Below are 27926 nucleotides of genomic sequence, written 5' to 3'. Positions count from 1 at the left end.
GGCACTGGTTTTATTTTGAATGTCTACAACCGGAAGTACATGTCTTTAATGGCTTCTGTTATTATCACGACTTGACTGTTGTCACAAGCAGCTTCACGGTCCTCCCTCAACACAACACTATGTCCAGACTACATCACAATGGGCTGTAATGTTCGAGACAGGCAAGATTAGAGCATCTCTGCAACACCGCTGATTCTGTGTATGGATTTAATGATGATGAAAAAGAAGAAATTCAAATTTAAGGTGGATTTTGAGCTAGATGAGCTTTCGTCGGTCCCCTTTGTCAACGGTGTCCTCTTCTGTAAAGTCAGACTGCTGGACGGTGGCTTTTCCGAGGAGTCTTCACGGTGAGGATGTTTGGTCTTTTCTAAACTAATCATTGACTTGTTTTTTCTTTTTTACTTCGCAGGTTAAGACATTTCGAGCTTTACCCTACAGTGCTGAGCAGCTAACTTACTAGCCAACTTGCTACATGTCTAACGGAAGAACCGTTAGTCATTTATTCTGCCATTGTAGTGTATAGGTTGTTAAAACTCTACCTACCTTCAAGTCAAAGCTGTTTTAACTGAATCATATTTGTCAGGATTAGACAAAATTTGTTGGCATCGATTACAGAAAACATACATTAGCCGTTATGACCATTAGTGCACACGATTCTCTATTAATCTGATGGCATTTCTTCGTTTTGAAGACGGCAAATGGTTGCATTTCAAGGGCTCACTTCCTGGCTGGTTGTAGGATCGATTACTGTCCGCTGACTTGTCACATAACTGCAACAGAGCTAAATACAACTCCTCTATCTACAGCTGCTTAATCAATATAGTCACGTATGTCCTGGGTTGTGTCATTTTGGTTTTTAAAGGGCAGAAGGTAGAGGGTATTTCCCCATTCTCTTGTCTGCTTGCTCTTGTTCAGTTAACCTGACAAGGATTGCTACATTTCAGGTAAAAACAATAAAGTTGTAAATATTTTCTGTGCTAAAGGAGCGAATATGTGACAGCATACTTGTTAGAAGGGTACTGTGTGAGCAACAAATATTTCTGTTAGGAAAAGAGCTTTACTGATTCATTCAGCTATTAATAATACTTGGCCAATGTCCCTTCACACGTACAGTTAATTGACATGTTTACAGAACATGTGAGGCAAAAAATAATACTTAGGGTGAATGAGTGTATAAGGGGTATAATCCCCTCAAAATATTGAAATCGAAAAAATTAAAATAGGGATTTATGTTATAGGAATGTCAAAATTACGTTCATTTATGCACTATGTACTTGGTTGGAGCTCCTTTGCACAAATTTCTGAATCAATGTGATGTGGCATAGAGGCAATCAGTCCGTGGCACTGAAACTCAGGATGTTTTGATAGCAGCCTTCAGCTCGTCTGTATTTTTGAGTCTGGTGTCTCCCATTTTTCTCGTGGCAATACCTCAAAGATTCTCTAAGGGGTGCAGGTCAGACCAGACGTCTGGCCTGTCAAGCACAGTAATGGTCACCATTGGTCAGTTTCTGGTAGCTTTGGCTTCATCGTAAGCAGGTGCCATGTCATCTGCTCATGTTGGTCCACTGTTTACCAGAGGATTTTAGAGCTGAGGAGCTTTATGGAGATAATGATTTCCTTTTCCAGCAGGACTTGGTCCCTGTCCAAACAATGACTGCAGAAACTAGGGCTGCAGTAATAGATTCTCTCTGTAATAGCGTACCCTATCAATTCTTCTGGCGATTAATCAAGCACTCTAATAAGAAATATTGCTTTTTTTTTACCAGTCACTTTTTTTTTCTCAAGAGAAGTAGTACTAGACAAATGAGAAAAGAAGCTGGGCCCCTTAAATGAAGTACTTCTATATTAAAAATTGATATTAACAGGTCCGCTAAAGAAAATATATTTTACAAAGTGCAATGAAGTTGTGATGGCCATTTACATTTCTTCAAGTTACAAGGAAAGGAATTTAAATAATGACATTAGATTATGCAATATTTGGGGTTTTATGGATCCTCTCCCAGGAAATTTTTGGTTCCAACACTTTATTTCTTCTATCATAGTTTATGTCTATTCTCCAATTTGTCATTAAAGTAAAGGGACACTTAATCATTTTAACATCCTCTAGTTTATGCATGAATGTAATATTTCACATTCTAGCGAGAATAAAGTTCCATCATTCACACAGTGGTCTGATGATGTCTGAAAGGTGAACCTTTAGAATACTGGAATATGGTCTGTTTTTCAAAGGGTGATCACTTTTAATTTTTGCTAATTTTTGTTAGTTCATCCACCATAAAAATCTGACCTTTAAGACCATCCACTGACATAGAGAACATATTTTAAGGGATAAAGCTACTTCTATGACCTGTTGAATCCTGACTATGTGATGATGAACTTTAAGCTATTTAGTCTCAGTCACTGTCTGTGGCAATAGTGTGTTTCTATTTAATTGGTATCAATTTATTATCAATATAAGACTTATCAAATTATTGCTGAAATGTTTGGAAAAATATGCTGTAATCAAAGCGTCAGTGTGTTGAATTTAAATAATTTATAAATGTGCACAGCGGAAGAGAGGGAGAGAGGAAGAGGGAAAGCACCAAAACAGGACTTGAATCATGAAGCCTGACTGTCTTCTGTGAAACCGTCAGGTCAATCAGAGAAGTTTATGAAATTCCCTGAAGTCTGCAGACACAAACTGAACGCTGTCTCACACCAGCGAGGCATGCAGGCAGCGTGTAAACTTGGAGATCAGCGAAGGTTCATCAGTGCAGGCATCGGGCCACACCTGCCATGAAGCCACGGGCACTGGCTGCATAATACAGGACGCGTGCCTGTAAACATTACTGCATAACTTCTCGTGATTTTCATGCCTCAAATCATTCATGTTACATTATAGTAACAGCAAAAACAAGTACACTGTGCCACATAAGTAGCCGTCCATGCGAAACACAGCATGCCATTCAACACACGGCGCGATGTCCAAGATTACAGCATGGGCATATATGGATACAGGACTGATTTAAGCGAAGCCGGAATTTTTTTAATCGAATCACCTGAATATTTCAAGGAATCGTTTCAGCCCTAGTGGAAACTGAAAACACTGGACTTCAGGGATCTTGGATTCTGTGCTTCCCCAATCTTCCTCCAGACTCTGGGACTTCGATTTCCAAATAAAATGCAAAATTTGGTTTCATTTAAAAACAGGCTATGAACTACTGATCAGCAGTCCAGTTCTTTTTCTCTTTAGCCGCTGAGACATGTATGAGCTTATCTATCAGGAGTGTCTCAATGCTTGGAAAATCAACACTTACAGTCCATTTCCTGGACCTGTCTGTGTGTGGTGGCTCTTGATCCACTGTATCTAACCTCAGTCCACTCCTTGTGAAGCTCCCCCAAGTTCTTGAATCTGCTTTGTTTGACAGTCCTCTGAAGGCTTAGCTCATCGCTGTTGCTTTTGCTTCTTTCTACTTTCCCCCTCCAGTCAACTTCTCATGAATATACTTTGATACAGCCTCTGAGAACAACCTACTTTTCAGCAATAACCATCTGTGGCTTACCCTCCTTGTGGAATGTGTCAATGATTGTCCTGGACATTTTTCAAGTCTTCCCTATGGTTGTGGTTATGTGTATAGAACCATAGTGAGAGAATCAATGCTCATGAAACCTTTGTGAATTGGACTTTTTCCATTATATTCAAATATTTTGAGATAGTGGACTTTTGATTTTCACGAGTTGTAAGCTATAATCATCAAGATGAAAACAAAAAAAGGGAAATTTTCCACTTTAAGATGAATCGCCAATTTATGGAAACTTAACTTTTTGAATTAACTCACTGGAACAAATGAACTTTTCCATGACATTCTAGCTTTTTTGAGATGCACCTGTATATCTGAGCATTGTTGGCAGCACATTTAACTGCATCACAGCTGATCAGGCTTTGATCTGCACTAGAATGTGCCTGAAGTGTATAATATCTTAAATATCAATGAATCAAGTTACTTATTTAAAGAAGCAATCCCATGGTCAGCTTTGCAAAGTCATATTGTTTCTATTTTACTGTTCAGTTAAAAAAGAACAATTAATGATAATTCCAGTTTAAAGATTAGTCAAAGCATACTGTTTTGACACAGCGAAAAACATTTTCTTACGTAAATTCTACTTTCCATAACAGCATTCTGGGACTACTTGCGACATTAATCAGAAAAGCCACTTTAAAAAGTATTTCTCCATAATGTGAAATTCATCCATGACACAAAGAAGGGGGTTTTAGTAGGGCCACAGCTTTGTGGGGGTCAGGAGTGGTGGGAGAATGGAGTTGAATGATGTTGGGGGGACTTAAGCAAAGGAACACACAATTGATTTCAGGAAATAATCATAATCTAAACTAAGCAGTACACAACAGGACTGAGATCATGCATCACATCTAGCATTTCCTTTTTAATGAAAAAGATGTCATGACTGCATGGTGGCTCTGTCATGGGAATCACCATGATAAGACATTTAAAACTACAAAAACTAAGAATTTCTCAGGCATGGAAAACTGTTGGAAATATCTGAGGTATTGTCAACTAAACAAATACATTCTGTATGACATAGGTAACTGATTTAAATATTTCAGTGCAAAAATTCTTAATATTGTACCTTTCAAACCCATATTGGTTAGGATGTAATACAAAATAGCTTGGAGCAAAAGGAATTATCCTATTGCTATTAGTCATTTGCTGCTCCCAGAAATGTCATGATGATGCTGTTATTGCTGCTGAACTGAGTTAGGACTGTCCTCTTCAACCTGTTATACTCAGTGCAGTTAAAATAATTTTTAACACATGAAACATCTTATAGATAACAAAGTCTGTGAGACAGCAGCTGACATCACATTTCATTATTGAGGGATTTTGAAATCATCAACCTCACGGTCTAATAATAAACTAAAGGTATTTCATACTGTTGCAAAAAAGGCCTGGGCAAACCGTAAGTGATAAGGATGAGGACCTGGGAGAAAAACATGTGAGCCTTAAATTGAGGTTGTATTTTATAATGAAAACAAGGGTTACTTTTTCTGACACTTGATTATTACAGCTTTTGTCCAAACGTAGACATACGACCCCTGTAACTTGCCTGACCAATAAGAAATTTGGTCAGACCAGTGAACATGGACCAACTATTCAACGAACTGGACAGTGTCAGCCCTGGACAGCAGAATTACATGTATTTTCAGCCTGGTCCAAAAATGATTTTGGTTGAAGTAGTTAATGTCTTTATGGGTACACACTGCATGGGGACTGAATTAATTTATAACTTGACTGTTTTGGTTTTGCCTGCTAGGGGCATTGCTGGTATGTATGCAAACCAGCATGTAGCGGTTAGTCAGGAGGCTGAAAGTCTTCCTTTCTCTGCCTCTTTGTTTCTAAATCCTGTCAAATAATACAAGGTTTAAAAAAATCGTAGCTTTTTTTATGTGAGAGACCCCACCCCTGGCGACAAATAATGACAGATTTAACACTTGTTCTTATAGTGTGTGGTGTGGAACAAGATCAACAGAGCACACCACACGCCAACAGACTGTTGAACAATATAACTTGACTAAGTCTCCTCTCTCAAAACTCCAAATCTCTCTTGCAGTCAAACACAACTTTAGAGTAGACAAGTGTATGTGGCTAGCTGTTGGCTACCTGCTGCATCTATTGCTGTAGCAGTTTTAATCCACCTCCGTCCCTGGTCAGTTTGACAGTGTTATGGTTCACATGACACGTTTGGGTCGCTGCCACAGATCAACTACGGTTACTTAATTTCTGACATCTAACTTTACTCTTCATGTTTACTATCTATATATCATTGCCATGACTGTTTGTTGTGCTTCCTCCTTCAGTCAGCTTCCTACCTGATAGACTGTGGTTGTGTTTCATGCAACAGTTCTGCTTGGTTCTGCTTCTGCTGATAATCAGGCCTTTGCTGACTGTGGTCAGAAGGTTGAAAATAGGCATGATTGTCTTGTTTTATTATGTGTCAGGCTTGAGTTGAGTGAAAGTTACCTTGAGACAGCGTTTTTAATACAGCGGCCACTGGAGATTAGCTCCAAAGTCCATTCAGTAACCAAATGGTTGAGATAACTCAGACATTGTCCAATACTTTCTACAGTCTATGAGAAAATCAGGTGATTCTCAAAATATGATGTCAGACTGGAAGCTACAACTTCTCTTATGCTCATTACTTGGAGCCAACTGTTGAGTGTTGAACTGTACCTCATAAATTTAACATTTATGCCTCTTTATGACCTAAGAAAGCAAACCAGACCACTAGCTTGAAGATTTCAGTATTTATTGGAGTTGTCTCAACTTTATTTTTTAACTTCAGCATGATTCTTTAAAAAAAAAAAAGTACCACAGCTTAATCTCTATCATAGCAATTACTTATTTTGTTGAAGTAACTCACTGCATGCAGACCTCTAAAGCCTCATTTTTCCATATACCCCCTGCAGTGTTTCTCAGTGAATAGCATGCTAGCTAGTTAAAAGGAAGCAGCAGGGGATCTTTTTTTCACCTCTAAAAAAAGAATAACAGATCAATTGACCAGTCTACAGACCCCCTATACTTTTTAAAATTTTGTTATGTTGCAGCTGGTGCTATGGTAAAAAAAATATCATCTACACTTAGTACCCAATAAGGACAAAGTGAAAACAGAATTTTAGATTTTTTTTTTTTTTTTTGCAAATTCATAAAAAAAAAAAAAAAAAATATATATATATATATATATATATATTTATATATATATATATATATATATATATATATATATATATATATATATATATATATCATATTGACATAAGTATTTAGACCCTTTTCAAAAACGGGAAGTTTAGGTCTGGTCTCTCCCATTTCTATTGATCATTGCTGAGATGTTTCTACCCTTTGGCTGAAGTCCACCTGTGGTAAAGTAAATTGACATGACTTGGAAAGGTATGTCAATATGATATTTTAGTTCTCTATTTTTTTTAAACTGCAAAAAAACCCCAAACTATTTTCACTTTGTCATGATGCGGTACTGAGTGTAGATTAATGATGATAAAATTATTTTTTTTCTACTGTAGCATCAGGTTGCAACATAAAACTGGGAAAAGTGAAGGGGGTACTTTCTGAACGCACTGTATGTGCTCTGTATGAAAATCCTTGCATTACTGAATAAACATGATAATGCTGTTGTTCTTATGTAAAGTTTTGACTTTTTCGTCCTTTTTGGCACCACATATTTTAAAACAATAAAGTCTTTGCTAACCCTGTTGATAACAATTAAAAGAAAAAAAAATCTACAAATAAAAAAACTACAGATCTTAAGTTATATTTTAACCAAAAGGTGCAAAAAAAGAAGAAAAGGAGAACTATCTCAATACAAATATGTTATAACATTTTGATCATGCAATTAAAAAAAAAAACAAAAAACAAAAATGACTTCTAGTGGGTGCCTTGGTCTTATATTTTAGTGCAGTGGTATCGGTAATGTTTAATTACACTAGAATTAGAAATTAACAAGCCAACATCATGACACACCCTACTTCTATACTGACTGATGGTAGTCAAATTGATGTTAAAAGGAACTATGTGATTGGACACAGAAGGAAATGACTTTGTACCAATTATCCATATTCACCCTGAGGATAAAGCTGTGTCATGATAATAAAAGCAGGCTGCTATCTCTGCTCTAAAGTTGAGACAAGCACAGGCAGTCCTCTCCTCTGTAATCTGATGTGGATATTCTTTCATAAATTAGACATTTGACAAAAGGAAAAGCATTTGTTTTGGATCAAAGCTCTAAGGATCAGACAGCTTGTTATATAACAGCCTCCTGTTTGCTCCTCAGTAAGTAGCTCTTAAAAAATATCAAATAGAAAAAACCTGTGTGACTCAGAATACTTCAAAGGTCAAAGCAATAAGGTCATTTTTTATGGCTAAATTGAAATGACAAATCCCTGAGAGATTCTTTTATGAGTGGCAATGAAATTTAAATGCTTAAGCTTGTAAAATTAAAATCCTGTAATTATTCTGAAATCGTTCTGGGAGCAAGTTCTGAATACATTGTTCTGTAGTTGTTGAAATCCCTGGACTAGATTTTTGAGTCACCAGATCCACAAGGGAAGCGAGGGCTGTTGTTTTATGAGCTTTTCTCTTCCTTTGGTGGGGCTTGTCATCTGTGCTGCACCATTGTTCCAGCCCAAAGCAAGTTTCCATTGTTATATAAGCTTTCTTTTTTAAAGGATAGCATTTTATGGACAATGGACTTGTTATTTCATAGCTGCTGGACATGAAAAACTCTCAAGATTCAACGCAATAATGTGTTTTTAAGGGATTTTATTATCCCCAAGTGTGGCTGCAGCTTCCTTTCAAAAGAAGAGCAGCTGTGGTTTAACAAGATGTCTAACCTATGTACAGAGATAAGAGCTACACTTGTGCTCAGTGCTGCCAAGATTTTTGCTGTGCTGACAAGCGCTATGAGGTACAGTACATGCAATCAAGCCAGAATTCCCGAAGCACAGCGTGTCCAGCTGGCTGGGAGTTCCCTCTCCGACTCTGAGAGGATGAAGTCAGCGTTTGTACAACATTGGTCACGCATCTGCTGCCTTTTATTTATAGTGAGTCAGGGAGGCAGAGCATTGCATGAGCCTGAATTCAGTCTGTCTTAACCGTCTTAACGGGGATCTGCACACCCTGTTAATCACTGAGACATTATACCGCTAAAACTCTTCGCAGGACATTGTCTTCTGTCTGCATTGTCTCCTTTTGTCACTATTAAAATTGTAACAGTTGTGTTAGAGAGGATAAAAATAATCTCTGCTCATTTAAATCCAGCAAAGTGGATTTAAATGAACGGCATGTGAGCTGTCTTAACAGAAGGGGGTTGGCTTGGTGAGTGGGAGAAGAGAGGATGGATGTGTGAGAGAGAGAGAGAGAAGCCATCTGGGGTATCTTAACCCTACCCACGCACACACTCTCTCTTCTCTTTCATTTTATCTCATCCTTTCACTGAGTGCAGACTACACCTCACCCTCATTTTAACCTCCAGTCATCGACACAGGAAGCGTGTGAGCCGTAACCTTTGGATTCAGCAGTAAAACAAATCAATAGGTGAAAAAGAGGACTGTGATTAACTCACTTGTTCACCAAGTGGTAAGAAAAATCTGAGGATAAGCACATAAGCTCGTATTGGCAGCTTGACTCAGTAGCCTTAGATGTGTTAGATGGGAGATTAGCACCAGCTACCAGCCAAAAGAATCACTGGTAGATAACAATTGTGTGTATGCAGCTGTACAGGGATATTGATTGGGATGTGATTACATGGCTGCAGCTTTACCTTGCTCTAAATAACATTTCATAAATACTATCTGTAACTTTGGTTAAAATATTCCAAAGCAGCCAGAGGTCTCAGGTGGTATGTAAAGGGCTGGAATAAGTAGAAGATATATCAGACACATATAAAACAGTCACAAATATGCCAAAGAATGTAAGTAAATATGATTGAAAATGGTTTTGGCGTGTGCTTTTAATAAGGTGACAATCTCAATACCTTTACTGCTGGTAAACATCAGTTGAAGCAAAATATATACACTTTTTCTCGTTTTTCTCAATTTTATTTTAACATTCTTTCAAATGTAATAAATCTCAATTCCAGCACTGAGCTTAACAGTTCTATCTAAGGTTATAACAAAGTTGACTGAATTTCAAAGAGAAAATGCTTTTCTTTTTTTGCCCAATTATCTTACATAAGGAATGTAATCCAAAATCCAGGCAGTGTTTGTAGCAATCATTACACTTTTACATCCTGAAATATTGTCCAGAGCCTTCTAATACCCAGCAGTAAATTTCCTGCATGCTTCCTGACCTTTAAAGAGGACCTAACGATGATCTAAGTATTTGTGATTTTGCCTGACAGGGAGCCGGTGCAGGCCAACTGTGTTCGATGGAGGAAACGGTTTTCTTTCCCCTGCAAAATGAGCGCCAACGCTGGTACGGGCGTACTGGATCCATGTGTGTGTCGTGTGTCTGTCAGAAAGGTACAGTATGAGAATGATGAGCCACAGTTTTAAAATGTCACAGAATGCTTGATCCATTGTGCTTTGCATTTGTACACAGGGATTTTAACAACTTACAAGGTTTCTTAAAGGTAAAGGTAAACCATCAAGTAAAGGGCAGGCTCAATGAAAATACTAGGGTTGATTTATGTTAGGGGTACTTTAACTTAAAGGTGGCAGTTCAATCAGAACCTGAGGGTTAAATGTGATCTCTAAAACTACAGCTATTCCTGGGATCATTCTACCTGTTTTGGATGAAACAATGAGGAAACTTGTGCAATTTGCATCTTTATCATTTTTCATGCATTTTACAAGATCAGCATAAAATTTGTGCCTTAATTTCCTTGCCCTATCCAGATGCTTTGGATCTACAATATTTCCTGTACCAGTGACTGGAAACTGATCAATATCATGCTTTTACAAAGCACACCTTGAAGATTTTGATGTGTGCTCAATTAAATGTTGATGTTTCTCTTTTTCAGGAGCTAAAAGGTGGGAAGGCATATGCAAAGGTAAATCCTCATATACTTATCTAACACTTATCACACAGCCAATAGCAGAAAGATTGTCAGCACTGCTGGCAGGTTAACTTGTTGAGTATTGTGTTTTCGCTTTACCTTTTTTTTTTTAGAGTAACTGTTAAATGAACATAGAAAAACTAAAGTGAAAAGATTTTTAAGGAGTTATGTCATTCAGCTTCCCTGAAGTTCTCTCATGTCATGACCTCTGTCATGATACATCCAGATATTGTGACACTGCTGATCAGGCAGAATGCTCATCTCCTGAGAGAAAACAAAGTTCACACTCTGTCACTCTTTCTCCTTCAGCTGGGTTTTGCAGATCTGAATTTAGCAGAGTTTGCCGGCTCAGGGAATACAACCCGCAGATGTCTGCTGGAAGGCTACGATACCAAAAATACTCGCCAGGATAACTCCATTCTCAAGGTAACATTGAAACTCCCGGAAAGCAGCCACCCCATTCAAAACACCAGGGTATCCTCCCAAAGCAGCCACACCGGTCTGATTTGACTGCTTTAAAGGATGTTTTGAATACAAGCATGGTATTTGCCTCAACTAAGGAGTAGGCATGGACAAGGGCTTGCATGAAGGTCTAGGATTACCTTCAACAGCAATAGCTATCTCCTTCAGTAGTCTATTAGATTGTTACCAGAAATTAATCACAGAAAAAGAGCTGTTGCTCATTCAGTAATTTATGATTTATTCAATATTATCTTTTAGTCTGTAACTTTTCTAAAAACTAATGAACATACCAGTGAACTTCAGATTCAGAATTGCAAAGTCCTTAAAGATCATTATGAACAGCTGGTTAATGTACAGTGAAATATGAAGTTTTTATTTTATATTTTGCCACGTGAGATACACTTGGAACAAAACAGAGTCTTGCATCTCCTTTAACTAATGCATTCAGAGACATCTTGGTTGCAAACTAAAACTGAAATAAGTAAAAAGCCATTCTCTTTTCATAGGTTATCATCAGTACACAGCTGATGTCTGGGGATCCCTGTTTCAAAACGTAAGTGAAAGTCTTTTTTTTTCTTTTACTTACTGCTGACTTCTACAGTTCCCCACTTTCAATCAGTCGGAGTTTGGTGTCAGCTCACATGGAGATTGGCCTAAGAGTTGGTTATATTCATAACAGGAAGTTATGAATAAAAATGCCATAACAAGTTTGGGACAGGAAGTGGCTCCTGCATCAAGAAGCACTGTCAAAATGGAAAGTTTGGCACTGTTTATAGCTTTGCCAACCATTCAAATGGGTGATGAAACACAATTTGAGATACATTTAAATCCCAAATGTTTAAAAAGCTCACTGAAAAGGGTGGCTGATATGGATTAAGAGCCCCCATCCAAAGCTTGGAGGGGCTGAGTCAGGCAACATGTGTGTATGGTTAATTTCCACCAAGTGGTCTGGTGTGATTATATCATAGTTTGGCATAGTGAACCCTGGTCTTGCTTGTGTTTCCAAAGCCAATTTCCATCCAGATATGCTTGTTTACACTGGAAAATCTGTCTCTTCTTAGAGATCTGTATCATTTGGCTCAGCTCAGTAATAAGAGACCTTTTTTGACTTTCAAACAGCTCTTTCTTTGGTACCAGTACTGCTTTTTAAAAGTGTATTAAATAACAAAACCGGAAGAAAGGAAACTGGCTTTTAAAAGGAAGCCAGCTCCTGTGGCTCATCTATGAACCAAACAGTATTAATGGCTTACATCACAAGGTTTATGTACTTAATAGTACATCACTGTTTCATTAAAAGTCCTTTTAAAAAAAAAGGGAGGGAGAAAAGTTGTTAAATGGTTTAATCAACCTTTTAACTCATTAGAAGACTCCTCAAGACTCTTGCCTCCCCTCATCAGGCTAGCTGTGTAGAAGGAGGTCTGCAGGACTAAGCAATTTGTGGCATTGAGCACCTTCACGCTAGATAAATCTGTTAACCTGTGGGGGGAAAAACACTATTTTGTAAAGTCCAAAGATCACACTGAAGGTGTACAGAAATTTTCTGATCGTAACCCCAACATGGAGGTCCACCTAGAACTGTAATGTAATAACTTTCCTCCACTGATTTCAAACTATTATTTTTTTCCACTTCCTACAATTTCAAATGATGTCCTCTGTTCTACCAGTAGAGTCATACTTTCAAAACAACTATTGAAGAGAAGGAAGAAGAGAAAATATTCAAACTCATCTGTCATAAACACGCCAGTGTTGCAACATAAAAAGACTCCTGTCATTGTGGAGCTGTTACAAGAATCCTGTGGTTAGCTGTGGTTCTAATATCTAAACCTTTTCTTACATGACAAAAATGCATTTTTCTTTCACCCTTCAAGTTGTATGTTGTGTTATAAAGCTTCTTCTTCCAGGAGAAATTTTCTTTCCAGAGAAAAAAAAAAATCTGTCATACAGTTCATATATAGACACAGAGAGGAAGAACTGCTGCCAAAGCCCTGGGCTAAATTTGACCTAAAAATTATTCAGTAGCCTTTACGTTAAAGCTAAAGGCTTCTTTTATTTCAGCTTGAGCTTGGGAATCTATTCTACAGCATTTCACTTTTAGCTGAGTAGAATATATTCTCTATGACACTTTATATCCTAACTCAGTGTTTTAATTTTGTAATATTCAAGTTTTGTTTCCCTTTTCTCTCTGTTTTGCCTTTGCTTTGTATATGTTTTTATTTGATATGCTGTCAAATACAAAAAAGAGAAAAAGCACTCTTGTCTTTCCTCTGTCATCAGGCCTCCCTCCACAGCTACAGTAATCGGGATCCAGGGCGAAGTAGAGAGCCTGCTGGAGGAGAGGAAGGGAGGGGACTCACAGAAAGGCTGTTCTGGTGAGACCAATCACGCCACATTACACTCCCCTTCCCTGTTTAGTCATCCCAGTGACTTTTAGAACATCTGATGTGTTTTCTTTTTCTGTGCTAAACCCTGGCTAATAGCTGAAGTAAATCTGCAATAATGTTCAGGGAACCAAAATGTTTTTTCCCCACCATTTGTCTTGCAATAAAAAGAGTGAAAAACATTTCGCTTAAATCCCATCGGCATGGCTGAAGCAATGTTTCGTAGAAATGACTCATAGCTTGAATACCTTACCCATAATAAAACATAGAAGTTCATTGTTAACATTGACTGTGTTAAGTTTGCAGGTCAAACATGGAATGTGAAGGTCCATTATTTACTGTGCATGTGGTAGTGGCTTAAAAGTAGGCTTTCTGCATTAATCATGATGTGATTAGGTCCATAATTAGTGCATTATTATTTCTTATAACATGAATGGCTTCCCTTCCACTCACATCTCCCTACAGCTACAGTGATGTAAAATAAGTACACAACTGCTCCTCAATGTCTCATTTCAGTTTAGAAAACTCAGAGAAGCAGGGGTTGAAGGTGAATAGTTACATGCATTGAAATCACTCTAATTGAGTAGCTTTTTACTTGCACTATTTAAGTATTGCTTAAAATTGATTATTTAACTTTTACTTCAGTATGTTTAAAGGTAAGTATTTTACTTTTCTACATTTTTAAAAGCCCCAAGTGCTGAGTAAAAGAAGCAAACAACTAAAGTCAAAACAATGAGGTTCTAGCTTTCTTTAAAGACATGAAACAACCCAGTGGTTTGGCTTTAACTACCCATGACCAGCACAGAGCGAGGGAATGACTCTACATCACATTCAAAGACAGCTGTTACATTTCACTTCATTAAAAAAGTCTGACTTTACCTAAAAACCTGGTTGAAGGTCAATAGGTTGCAAATCAAGGAAAGATAGTCATGTACTTTCTCCACCACTGAAGCCAGCTTAGTGGACAAATCAAACTCATCTGCACCATGTGATATTAAACATTTTTCACTGTTCTGTTATTTCCATTTCAGTCCACAAAAAGTTCAGTTTTCTGTGGTTAAGTTCATCTCATAATCGTCAATCTATGTGAAGTTCTACGTTTTCTTTCTAAATAAAAACAGGTCTGTATCCAAAAAGGAAGTCAATAAATCTTATTTTAAGATGGTACAAACCCCCAAATTTAACAAAAACTGTTTAAAAGAGAAATAAGGGAATTTCAAAGTTCTTTGAAAGGGAGATTAATAGCATTTAACTAGAAATATCCTGGGATTATTCACAAGTGATATTTTACATTTTTTAACCCCCAGGCATCATTTTAACTATCGTTTTTACTTTAATTTACTATCCTATTGAATCATTGAGGACAAAAATGTCAATAATGATGCCTGAGGGTTAAAAGCCCTCCTAGACTGAGGAAAAACCTGATGCCTTAATGTAGCTAACAATGGAAGGTTTTTTTTTGTTTTTTTTTTTACTTTGGCTGCCAAAAAGTAGCTGTACCACAATCTAGAAGTATCCATCTACAGGCTTTGCACTGCAGTTAAAGCTAAAAGTAGAACAGCATACATTTAGGTTTTCTGGACAAAAATGCAAGGTATAAATTGCCTGTTTCAGGATCTTTGCAGCATAATTTATCATTGCTGTTTATCAACCATGCATTACTGTAAAAATATTTCTCTTCCAGCTGAGCCTTTCTGCTACATTTCACCCCCCTCCTCTTTGAGTGTGTGTTCATGAGCAAACACATCGCTGTATTGATGCTTGTGTAAGCTGGAAGCTTCAGAGTGTAGTGCAGCTCTTTCATGTATAATTTAAACTAGTTCTCTTTTAGATAAGCTACAATCTGCTCCGACCCTGTGGGCTCTCACATGGTTAAAAATAGGACATGCCTGTGTGTGTAAAAGTCTGTGTTGGGGTATTGTATGTTAGCAAGAGCATGGGATCACAACGCATGCATTTGTCTGCACAAGACAATGCTCTTCTCACCAGCTGCATCGTGTTGTAAGTGTGCATGCTAAGAGATTACGGCCATTAATGTTTTGTGTTAACCTTGCAAAGCAGATGGATTCACCTGTTTCCTTGTTTTTCACTGGCGAATCCATCTTGCAAAGCTCCCATCTGAACCGTTTGGGCCCGGTTAGAAAGTGACAGGACCATTCAGCGACGAGGGCCAGTACTTTCAGGCGCAGCTGAGTCATGGCGTAAACAAGCAGCAGCGAGAGCTGGTGCAGTTATGGAGGAAGAGATTAGCGTGGATGCTGCTAAAGCGCCAGTTTTATCAGAACTTGACAACATTTCTTCATTAAAGAGGACCAAAGAACAGCAGTGAGTTGTTTTCTTTTCAAAAACAACAAAAGTCAAGTACTTACATGTCTATAGTCGTCATGTTTTGCGTTATTCCTCAGTAGCTGCGCACACGCAGCACGATAGCAGCTACGTCACGTGTTTTGTTGCTCTTATTGGCCCGTAGAGATGTGACAGACAGAACGGTTATCCAGTCAGTTTTTTTCAAAGCCTCTGCCTTTTCTCAAACATTTCTTATTGAAGCTTTCCCAGATGGATGTGTGAAACACATCCATCTGGAATGTCATGTTAGTTTTGTGTGTGTGCATCAGCTGAAATTGGTGGTTGTTTTGATTTTCAATGATGTATTATTTATTTGTAGATGGATTTATGCATTTATTAATGCATGCTGGCCCTCCAAGATAAGTGAAGACATTGTGTTAACCAGGGATGCAATATTAGATTTTTATAGATATGCTGATATTTACAAATTCATTTTAACAAATAGTGATAGATGTGGATATATTTAATTAATTCAGGCCTAAAATTTAAGTCATTAAAACACAATTTAAAATGTAAGAAATGAGGATGAACAAAGTCAACACTTCAGCTGACATAGGTCTGCTGGTCCTGCCTGAAACTCTACAAACCTATATAAATATAAATATTAGTTGTAATTATCAGCAGAAATTCTAATGTCTGACCATATTGATAATAAACTACTTAAGTATATATCTGCCAATACAAACATCATGCTGATAATATTGGGATTCCCTAGTGTTAACCCTTGAATGCAGAGGCTACCAAAACTACAAATTCCCCTATGTGGCTAAAAACAGACGTGTCCTCTAAAATTTATAATAGAGTTTCAAAGTTTTGCTTGTATTTATTGGCTACTTTCAAAGAAATGACAGAAAATCTTTTTGTGAGTTCTGGCTATGATTATTCCATACCAGTCTATTACATTTCACATTGCACTCTGCGGTTAATAACTGATTTTTGAGCAAGATGGCATGTTTAACATTAACTTTACTAAGATGTCAACCTTTTATGAAAAAAATAGGTTTCATTTGAAACACTTTTACATCCTGATGTTAATAGGGAATAGATTTGTTTTTTCTGTTTTGTTGCTGAGGTACAGAAATTTTCCTTTCTTTCTGTGAGCCATTTGAACTTGGAGCTGTTCTGCATTCAGGCACCTTAGCTTTTGGCCTATGTGGCTGCATGATATTAAAATAAACCTCGCACCAATAGTAAGGAAATTTGTGTTTAAGATAGATCATTTTTTTGTTGTAACAATGCTTCTTGGCAATAAATCTTATACCATTGGAAAGCCTGTTCATTTCCCTTTTAAATGGTGCCACATTTGTAAGGAACAGAGCCAAGTCTGTGGGTTGTTGCACCAATGAAAAAATCTGCCAAATCTTCTCTGCCAGTGCCAAACAGCTTATTCTGCCATTGACTCTTGTTTGGTGGATTGGACGATTGAAGTCTGAAGAAGACATATTGGCAATTTAACATTTAATTAATTTAACAAACAGGGGCCTCAGTAGCATGTGGACAAATCATCAACAGCCTGGCACCTCCTCATGCTGGTCACATACTGCTGTAGAATGGCATGGCTCCACCAAAAGATGTTATTCTATTGGTGCAGCAATCAGCATAGCCTTCTCCGCGTCTTCTCCACACTTTGACCCTAACAGCCAACTGTGTATGCAGAATCTGAACATAACATTCCTCCACATGTTCAAGTTCCAGTGCACATGTTGCCAACACCAGTGCAAATGGGCCTGACAGTGAAGGGCAGTCATGGCAGGCCATCGGCCATATCGTCCTGCAAACCTTGACTACAGTGCTGACAGGGTGAGGAAACGGTCTTCTTGGGGTGTCGTCTTCTTGGGACGCCCACTTCACTGCACATCTGACATTCCCAGGTTATAAGGAACTTGGCCCGCAGTTTGGAGATGGTACTTGGGCTCACTCCAAATAATACCGCAACTTGATTTTGTGGAACAGCAGCTTGAGTTGCCCTATCAAGATCAGTAAAATGTTGCATGACCACTGTAAACAAGGCCCATGCTCACAGGTGCCAACAATCGGGGCCAATTGTCAGCACCGTTGAGCATGGGGTACGAGAAGCTCAAAACAAGAGTCAATAGCAGAACGGCAGCAACAGCCAAAAAAACAGCTGTTTAAGGATTGGCAGAGAAGATTTAACAAATTTTACATGGGTGCATCCCACATACATAGCTCTGCTGCTCATCCTACAAATGCATGTTCCTTAAAAATATGGCACCGTTTAATAGGGAAATATAAAGGCTTTTCAACGATGTAAGATTTATTGCCATGAAGTGTTGTTACAACAAAAAAATAATCTACCCATCACCATTGTTTTTTTACTTTTTGTGCTAAGTTTAGCAGTGCAAATTTGTTTTACTGCATGTGTTTTTAAAAGGCTTAAACTTTAGATGCTAGATACTATCCCATCTTGGCTGTCAAAACAATCATGCAGCTTGGCTTATTTTTCTTCTTTCCTCTTCAGTCACAATGTGGTCAGATGATCTTTATTGCAGAACCACCTGAGTGTTGCCATGGTTGTTTTTTATGGGTTAAACAAAAGTAAAAAATGAAGTGCTATACTTTGACTTTCAGCCATTTCTCTGAAAATGCTTTTTTTGCCACTACTGTACCTTCTTTTCCCATGTTAACATGCTGATTTACAGAAAATAGTGGGCAAAAGGCCAGTGTGGGGCTACGAGAGGGGTTTTATTTTCACAGCTTGCTGTTGGCAGAAATAAAAGGCTTTTTCACAACTTACAACACCTTCTATGCCAGATTTACAAGCTGAAAATGTACAATAGAGTGCACAGCATGGGCCTTGGCAGGTCTATACTTGTTTAGCATCAGTTTTTCTTTGACTTTATAAATTGGCTTGAGAAGGACTGTAAACTCCATGCGGTCAGTGATTTTGCATTTACAATGAAACAGACATTAGTAGAGCCTTATTCAGCGATCTTCACCCTCTGTCTGTCTTTTGTCATCTAGCAGAGAGTCGAGAAGGAAAGTGCCCCGTTGTATCTGATGATCTTGGGGGCTGCGGACACTCCCGAACGTCCAGCTATGCCAGCCAGCAGTCCAAACTTTCAGGTATGGTCACCTGGTACTGTAATTTTTCCCAGATTTACGGCACTTAACTTGATATGGCACATGCACATATTCTTTGCAATTTAATATAATGCATATTTAGCTTTTCTTATTGTGGAAAAGGTATACAGGGTCTAGCTGAGAAAGCTCTTTGACTAAGGAGTAGGAAGGTGATAAACTTATTTCCTAGTGACACGCCAACAGAGCAGTTTAAACCCAGGGCTCCAGTTTCCATTATAGGCAGATCAGATGTCCGTAATAAAAGATCAGAGGAAGTGCAGAGATGCACCAGGCTCAGCTTTAATGGCCCTGAAATCATGAATTAGCAAATTTATTTCCTGGCACATACAACCACTGATAGATTTATTTGAACTTGGTACTAGTGTTCAGGAAGTTTGCTCTTCTATGGCTGTAGTGATCTGATGCTCTGAGATCTCTCATGCTTGAAATGGCTTCCTGTAGGCACAAACAGCACGTGAGTGTGTGGGTGCCACTGCACTGCTTAATCTTTTAACACAATACAAGCTACAAGTCAGAGCAGCACAAAATAAGAATGTGTAATGCCTCATTTAAAAAGCTGATAATAATTTATGAACTAATGTTTCAAACCTGTTGTTGGGCAGTACATCTACATGTTCTATGTATATGGATGTACATCAATAGTGGTTTAACTAAATGAATACCATTATACACCTTTGAAGAGTCTGGATAACCCACTCAACACTAATCAAACATATGGCGCGATGACTATGTGGAATGATATGTTTAAGTATAGCACTTTTAACTGAAGTAACCTAAAGTCTGAGATACGAGTTACACCTGTATATAAGATGAGTTTTTTTGTGGGTCTTCCAGATGGGGAAAAAAGGTCTGAACCAACTTCTTGCATTATTATTTTAGGCCTGTAGTCAACCAAAGAAAAACTTGATCGACCAAAATCACACCCAGGCACCAACCAATCAATTGGTTGTTCAGGTTTAAAAAAAAAAAAAAGTGATCACCTCGCTGGGGACCAGTTTAATCCATACAGGTTCCTTCCTGCACCTGCTTGGCACTCTAAATGATCCTAAAATGAACATAAGCGTTTGGAAGCATTAATACATGTCTTAGATTCATCACATTGTACTAAAAAAATAAGTGAGAGATGATCAGCAACCTGTCTTTGATCACAACATCTCCATGATCCCAGCATGGTAACTCTTCAAACTCATGAAGCATACAAAATAACCTCACATAAATGTTTTTATTCATTTCTAACGGTAACTATTAACAGGATCACTTGATCCAGCCATGTCATTTATGAACATAAATCAGACAGCATGCAGTGTTTATTTAGGAGGTGAGAGTGAAAAAGTATGCTAGTCGGGACTCAGTGACCGGGAGACATTGTCTTTTATCACTTCTGCTTTCTGTCTGCCTGTAAAAGAAGCTAACGCCAACATGAACACTTTAGGGAGATTATAAAAGGAGATGATACCACGCAGCCTATTTGCCAACAGGTGACTGACCAGGATGATCTTGGTCGAACAGAAGCTTTTTGAACAAACACTCGACCAGTCGAATGGAAGCTGTCAGCCTTAGATTATTTCCATTTCGTTTGGCACAATTCAATTAGTAATTGATTTGACCTGGTAGAGTTTGCAAGCAGTGATGCTGCTAACCCACACTGGTCATTTGTCAACAAATAAGAGTATTTGTGTCTATCAAACTAGATCTCACAGAGTTAACGTAGCACACTTCAGTTCAGTAATGTTAGTAGTAGCTGCTGATGTGTAATTGTTGTTTTCATAAAAGTTGGAACATCTGCAAAAAAGCGATTCACCAATAAAATGAAATTATGTTTTTCTGTTCCAAAATGGGCCAGAAAAGTCATATTGCCAGTCAAGAACACTACTGTATTATAAAAACTCTGCCCATCTCTCTCAGGCTACAGCACAGGCCATTCCCGCTCCTCCAGCATGTCAGAGTTCAGCCATCGTAGAAACCACTCAGTTGGGAGTGCCTCAACAGGCATCGGCAGCATCCCAGAGCCAAGCGAAGACCGCGAAAGAGAGTCCAGACCCTGCCCTGCTCTACCCGAACACCCAGTCCCCACCGCCACCACTAGCAACCCTGTGGGGACAACTGTACAGAGTGCCTCATCCTGTGAAAGACTCAATAGGTGAGTAAGCTATTTAACAAGGAAGGAGCACAGGGAAATGCCATTTATGAAGATACAAGCAAAATCATCGCTGTCAAAGTCCTCATACACAAAGAGAATGCAGTCATAATGTTGAATAAGGCATTTTTATAAGTAATTAGAAAAACAGGAGAAAGTTACTTGATAGTAGTTTAACTTAATCACGACAGAGACTCGCGTCACAGGAAGCAGCTGTGACAGTAAAAGAGCAGTAGGAGACTATCTGTGGTTTCATTTTTTAGAGTCAGTAGGGGCTCTTGTTTACAAAAAGTTAGTCATTGTGTTTGTGGGCTCTAAAAACATCCAGCCATGAGTCAAGCAGAGTAGTTTCTCAAACCTTAAGGCCAGGGATAGCTTTAAAGTACTGTACTTTGTGGCTTGAATTTAAAAAAATAGATGGAATGAGAGTGACCAAGAGAGCAGCCATGCAAGAGTAAATCAGAACATGAAATGCACTCCCTAACAGGGGGGAAGCCCAAGCATGGGCAAAAATGCTAATTATGCTGCCTTAGATGCACTTTGCATTCCATAACAAAGATTTCACAATATTCAGACACCTTCAGACATGACAGCTAATTACAATATTCCAACCTTTTCTAGGGATGGTGAATTTCTTTTTGTCATCCATGTTAAAGACACAAAAATGTATTACCTTTGTCATCCGTATATATAAATGTGGATCTTCAGCTTGCAGCTTTAGTCTCCAATCAAGCTTTTTTCTATTTGTTGGAATTCTTATTCCAACATCCTGAGTTTCAACAAGAAAATGAGCAGAAAAAAAGGTTTATATTCAATCACAAAGATGGCTGTAGCAAGTTAAAGTGTTTCAATAGTATGATTAAAAATAAGCTTCTCAATGAGCAGTGTACTTGTTTGGACTCTAACTATAAAACTGTAGGAGTAGCCAGTTTGCCTGGTGTGTGGCTGCTGTCAAAAACATGTTCTGTGAAAATGACAATATGAATAAAGGCATCATTTCCAATTGCTAAGATGGAATCCTTTGGTTCAGCACCAGATGAATCATAGTATGTGAAAAAAAAACATTTTGAGTTTACGATGGGCGTTTAAATGAACACAGAATTAACCTCTTATATCCTTCCTTTCAGACACCCAGTGAAGCAGGACTCCATGGAGTCTCAGCTAAAGAGAATGGACGATACTCGGGTGGATGCAGATGACGTTGTGGAAAAGATTCTCCAGAGTCAAGATTTTACGCCAAGCTTACTGGACTCAAGTGCTGAAGGTGGGCCACAAAATAAAGTGTTTTTATAGAGCAAAATAATGTTTCCATTACAAATCAGTTACTTTTTCTTTCACAAAAAAAAAGTCAGAAATGTGTCCATTTAAGTTCCATTACAAGTTGAGTTTTTACATTTTCAGTTTTATATTGTTAACAGGTTAAAGTCCTAAGGTCATATTTGAATCTGTCCTTCGCCTTTAAAAACGTGTCTCTGAAATCATTTTGATTTAGTTAAGTTAATAACATACTTACTCTCTGACATCAATTTCTCAGCTATCATGGTTTCATCTTTACTTTCATCTGCAACTATTTATTAAGCATTAACCCATCATTAGTTGTGGCCCTAGTCTGGAGCTTTGCTGCAATTATTAATGAACACCTACTTTGCATTAGAAAATGATTAACAATATTTTGGCACTACGGTCTGTGCACTTTGGGGAGAAGGGCATTATTTTTCTTTCCAAGGTCTCAGGCAGCTCAAAGCTATGAAACATAAGCTGTTGTCAATACATGATTATTTTTAGATTGCCTAGCAACTGTCTGCTCCTCATGACCAGAATTATACAAGAGGATGTGTGTGCTATGCACTGACTCAGTGTTACCGTAACTCTGTCTGTTTCAGAGGAAGGCTTGCGTCTGTTTGTGGGCCCTGGTGGAAGTACAGCCCTTGGAAGCCATCACTTGCCAACCAGGTGAGAATGGCTATTATCCATCTGAAACTCTGTAATGCATTACCATACAATTTGCTACTAACTTTTCAAATTAAGAGGCAACAAGAGGCTGCTAGATGTGTATCCGAATTCTATAGCCAGTAAATTGATGGAAAAGGGTAGAAAAGATAATACCTGAACATTAGATTGTAAGTCAGTCCCAAAGAAGTGTGTATCCTTTTATTGATGGATCTCTGCTCTTTTCCTTCTCTACAAAAAAGGTCTCCTCTTAAAATGACTCAAATCTCAAACACCAATCAGAGAGGCAACCAGTAAACTGGTTCATGTTTGCCACATCCTGTCTTCTCTTCTCACTTAAGAAGATGAGTTAGCCATTTGCCTTGGTGTCCAAATCTTCATAAAAAACTTTACTTCTGCAAACTTTATCTGCCTATTTACCATGCTTGACATGGTGTTAGCTGACTATAGTTGATTAGCATGCTGTTAGCTGGTGAAACTGGTGACGAAACTGACAACTTTTAACTGAAGCTTGTTCTGAATGAGAAGATAGAGTTTTTTTTTTTAATTAAACTGGTAACTAATGATGATTTGAGCATTGCTATCCTCTTGACAATTTTTGTGTCACAGAAGCAGCAAAGAGTTCACGCCGGTCCAATGCTGAGATCAAGTATTTAATTAAAAGTTAGACAGAGGTGAATATTCAGAGTCAGCTGAATTAAATCCACAAGAACTCAGGGGTTTGGGGGAAATCTGTGACTGTCTTCTCAGCTGTGGATGTGATGATGCATGTTGAAGAGTGAGCTTGGGCCCAAGTGGATCTGGTGGGGGGGGGGTGTTTGTTGGCACTGTGTAATGCCCAGTACAGACTAAAGGTTTGCAACAAGACAAGTTATAAGCTGCAACTGATTTCAGCTACACTGCTAAAACCAGGGCAGACAATGTATTGTTTCCACAGTATTGATTTTCAGTTGCTCTATTTAAATTAATTTATTTTTATGTTAGGGCTCACAATCAGTCTGTCTCTACAAGAAAAACAGTTCTGCAAATTTGCTTAATTTCCTCTCAGTTTGACAGTTAACCTTTTGTTTTTCTTTGCTTTTCTGTTTTTACAAGAGGCAGAATGATTCCTGCATGAGAGTGATTTATAACCCTTTGACAAAGATACTGCATGTTTCTTGTCATCACCATCGTAGTGTGGCAGTGCAGTTCAAAGGCAAAGATAGCCACAAAATGCTTTGCTAGCTCAGTCTTGTTATAACAAAGAATTCCACTGAAACAGACAAAGCAACCTTGAATTTCAGCTAGTATACATCGTGCTTATGTGCACTGCTGATGGAGAGATAGTACACTTTACTGAACTGAAGTTTCCAGGAGAAAAGTTTCTTAAATATATGATGTTTTCATTTGCAAACTTCACAGCATAATTTCATTTAACAAAACATTCTGCTTTGAACAATTTTTTTGGCCTTTCAAAACTGTATTTTTTTTTATCTCCCATTTATCTACAAGCAATACCAAAAGGCAGGCCTGATTTGAGCTACAAGAGCTCAGTTCAGACAGCTGCAACTGTCCCCTGGGATGTTCTGAAATGGTCTTGTTGCATTGTAAATCTTTGGACTGAACTGGGCTTAAGAAATGAAATACGTTCAAAGTAAAGTTGGGTTAATAATGATTATGTCTGATCTGATACTGAGGTCAGTTCATAAGCTTATACATGCAAAATAGTTAACTTGTACATCATTATCATTGTGCATAATAAGTCTGTAGTCAAGAAGTGGTCGGGTTTATGCAAAAATCATATAAGCACTTAAATAGTATGCACCATAGGATAACATCTGTTCTGTATTTAATCTAGTCTTTTTTGTCATTCCAGGGTTGGAGCTGGAGCATATGAGCAGGTGGTGATAAAGCGTTAAACCTGCAGCCTCTCAGAGCTGGGCTGACACGGCTTTGATTTTAAAAAAACAAACAAAAAAAGCCTTGACTGTGTCAGTTTCAGTCTGCTCTCCTACAGCACTAAAGTTACCTGATCAGCACTGTGTCACACCTCCCTGATCACTCTGAATGGTTGACAGTTTAACAGTGCCCTCCTGTGTTCATGTATGAAACTGTAGCTCTGTTTTCTTTTTTTTTTTTTCTAAGATTAAGAGGTAGACAGTTGTGATCTCAGTACAAATGTAGAGATGTGTATTGAGGGGGGAAAAAAGCTAACTAACTGCTTCTGGTTTTTGGGATTAAATTAACCTCATCCCTGGAGGTCAGCTTTCTCATCAGCAACCAGAACTGTAAAATTAAGAGGAACTGGAAGAAATTTATCAGCTTTCCACTGTATGAAGAACACAAGGACATGCTGTGAGTATATCATCAGAACAAACAGATACCTACAATGACGATGTATGTGCTTTCAAAACATTCCTTTTGTCTCTTTGTGTGCTTGGACTTCCTTCTCAAGTAGGATTTTCATATTTGCCTATAAGCTGCTAAAAAGCTCTAGTTGTTGGCACTCAAACAACTGGTATTGTTTTGAAGATGATACATTTTTTACTGCACAGCAGAGGCATCAGAATGAAACTATTTGAGGTGTGAACACAGACTTTGTGAGTGTTTTCTACGTGTTAGACCACTATTAGTCATAACGGTTATACTGTTATGCTTTGGATGGAAGTGACATGATACCTTTAAGGGGATGCTATATTGGTACTTGCATCAAAAAAATGGAAAAACATGTTTTGCTTAATTGTGTTAAACATTTTTGTAAGTATCTATGACTCACTGCTGGGTGATGTTTTAGAGAATCCTGCAGAATTAATCTGTTCTGCAAAATTAATTCATGCCAAATTTTTCCAAACAAAGACATATTACTATTTTGTTTTATATTTCCTATGTCATAGAAAAAAAACTTTTAAATTAGAAATGTGTAGTATCAGTCCAAACAGCATTTGAAATGTCCAGTCGCTTCTGAACGGAGCTTTAATGAATCCAAACAACAGCAACTACCTTTGGGTGTTGCCCCACTTGTTGCATTGGTGAGAGACAGCAAACTGAATAGCTAAAGTCAATGTAAAGAATTTAATTTCAATAATAGGCTGATAGCCAGCACAATACATATATTCTATATCAATTATCTGAAGCCTTTAAATAATCAACACAAGTGTTATCTTCTTAGACAAGTTTAAAATGAAAGCTGAATGATGACATTTAAAGGTCCATACTGTGATTTTCTCTTAAACTCTCTAAACCCAGAATGTGTGCAGTTCTAGTTTTTATACTCTTCTCTCTTTTTGTTATATTATAATGTTATTGGTAAAATATTCAGCCTAAAATTAAAACATTGACCAAAACAAAGGTTGTGTGTCCGTTAAAGTCTGCCTGCCCTTGTCTGGAATTACTGCTCTTGTAGGTTAACGCTCTTTGGCTTCATATGTCGGTTTAAAAAACAAACTTGAAGGAGCTTCTGTGATAAAAACCAATGTAGAAAGGTGTATAGCTAATGCCCAGCATTTAAGCTACGTATCTATTGTATACCTATGCTTTGCAACTCAACTACATCATTCTAAGCTGGCCTGTTGATCAGGCGGCTGAGATCGGCAAACAAAAGGAAGACGCTGCGATGTATCAGCAGATTAAATAATGCACAACTAATGCATACTGTAGTTTGTATCGCTTTGAAGGACTAGCTAGGTGATCCACTGCCATGAAGAAATACTCAACAGCACCTGTCTTAAAAGGAAGCAAAGTATTTGTGTGTCTATGTCTAATTACAGCTTATAAACTGCTAGACTTCAGAACAGTCTCATAAAAAGTCTATAATCCAACACAATATCTGATCAGTTAAAGCTGCAGATAACTTTATGATATAAATATGAAGAGTTTTGAAATCCTGATAGCGCCATGCATGATGGGGATTTAAATTTGTAGCCTCATAGGAGATTAACTGCACAATAAACTCATTTATGATCAAACTAGCCAAAGTACACAACGCAGTAATATTTACCAGGGAATCAGTCAGGCCTATGCACATGTAGAAAATGCAAACGCATTACAACTTGTGAAAGCAGACTGTGCAGTATCTGTAATCTTCTGTCTCCTGTCATAAGCCATAGTAGAAATACGATACTTCCTTTTTTATATGATAAACATGTTGAATCAGTATCTGCACAAATGTCAGTGTATGGTGTTTTGGCTTAATGTCAGTGTTCTCTGTTTTTTTTTTGTGTGTTTCTATGTTCTGCATGATAATGTCGGTATGTTAGCTTGCAGAACTTGACACATCTTCATGTTTTACCTAATTTAATATTGTGCCATCTATGATCAAAATAGTTCCACGTTGAAGGAAGATTTCTACTTGGATATTGAGCAGGTTGAAAACCATTTTGTTCTTGATACTTCCATATTAAAGCAGATATCTGCACAGTATTTGCTGTGACTGTGAGTCAGTGTTCTCATTTTTTAAATTTCTTTGGCATGGTTTGAATATTCAATGTTAAAAGTAACATCTTAAATGATATCATCGTCTGTGTTTTGCAAAGCTCAGTGCTGATGTTGTGCCATATTTTTGCTAACATTTCAGTGTTTTAGTGAGAAAATTTGTTCTCACTACATAGTTGAAAAGTTGTTAAGTGTTTGATTTATGGCTATCCAATATCAACTTTTTGAGATCTGTTTGAGCATTTTTTTTTTTTTAATCACTTGTTTTACCTGTGGAGAACAGGTTTGTTCATCTTGGTACCTAACATGTTGTTACAAACATGGTTTCTTCTCTTCTGTGAAGCTGTTGTCTATATAAAACTGTAAAATGTATTCTCCTGTTAAGTGATGTTCTGCGCTGTTCTGACACTGTCCAGTGTTTCCTGTTACAGACTTCATCCTTTTGACCAACATTTGCTTCCTTAAATAGTGTGCTGGATGCTTCAAATGTGTACCTTGCACTGTTGAATAAACCTGTTAAAATCTTGTGGATGTGAGGATTTTATTTCAACACAAAATAACAAGGGTAAAGAGTT

At 37.8% G+C, this 27926-nt stretch overlaps 1 protein-coding gene across 2 annotated transcripts; it reads left to right on the top strand.

Annotated features, from left to right (window-relative positions):
- The first annotated feature begins 100 nt into the window (after positions 1-100).
- On the top strand, positions 101-27877 carry fam102bb (family with sequence similarity 102 member Bb). 2 transcript variants are annotated; one of them, XM_041791449.1, is made up of 11 exons: positions 101-347; positions 9910-10030; positions 10531-10560; positions 10876-10992; positions 11535-11581; positions 13303-13397; positions 18738-18836; positions 20760-20994; positions 22119-22255; positions 22875-22944; positions 24797-27877. In XM_041791449.1, the coding sequence occupies exons 1-11, from the start codon at positions 202-204 to the stop codon at positions 24837-24839; spliced, it is 1140 nt and encodes a 379-aa protein (XP_041647383.1). In that variant the 5' UTR covers positions 101-201; the 3' UTR covers positions 24840-27877. The 2 variants fall into 2 exon arrangements, with proteins under 2 accessions (XP_041647383.1, XP_041647382.1); XM_041791448.1 differs by having other exon boundaries at positions 18735-18836.
- The last annotated feature ends 49 nt before the right edge of the window (positions 27878-27926 follow it).

Source organism: Cheilinus undulatus, linkage group 7 (assembly GCF_018320785.1).
Source record: "Cheilinus undulatus linkage group 7, ASM1832078v1, whole genome shotgun sequence".
NCBI lineage: Eukaryota > Metazoa > Chordata > Actinopteri > Labriformes > Labridae > Cheilinus > Cheilinus undulatus.
This window is presented reverse-complemented; position numbering and strand designations above follow the sequence as displayed.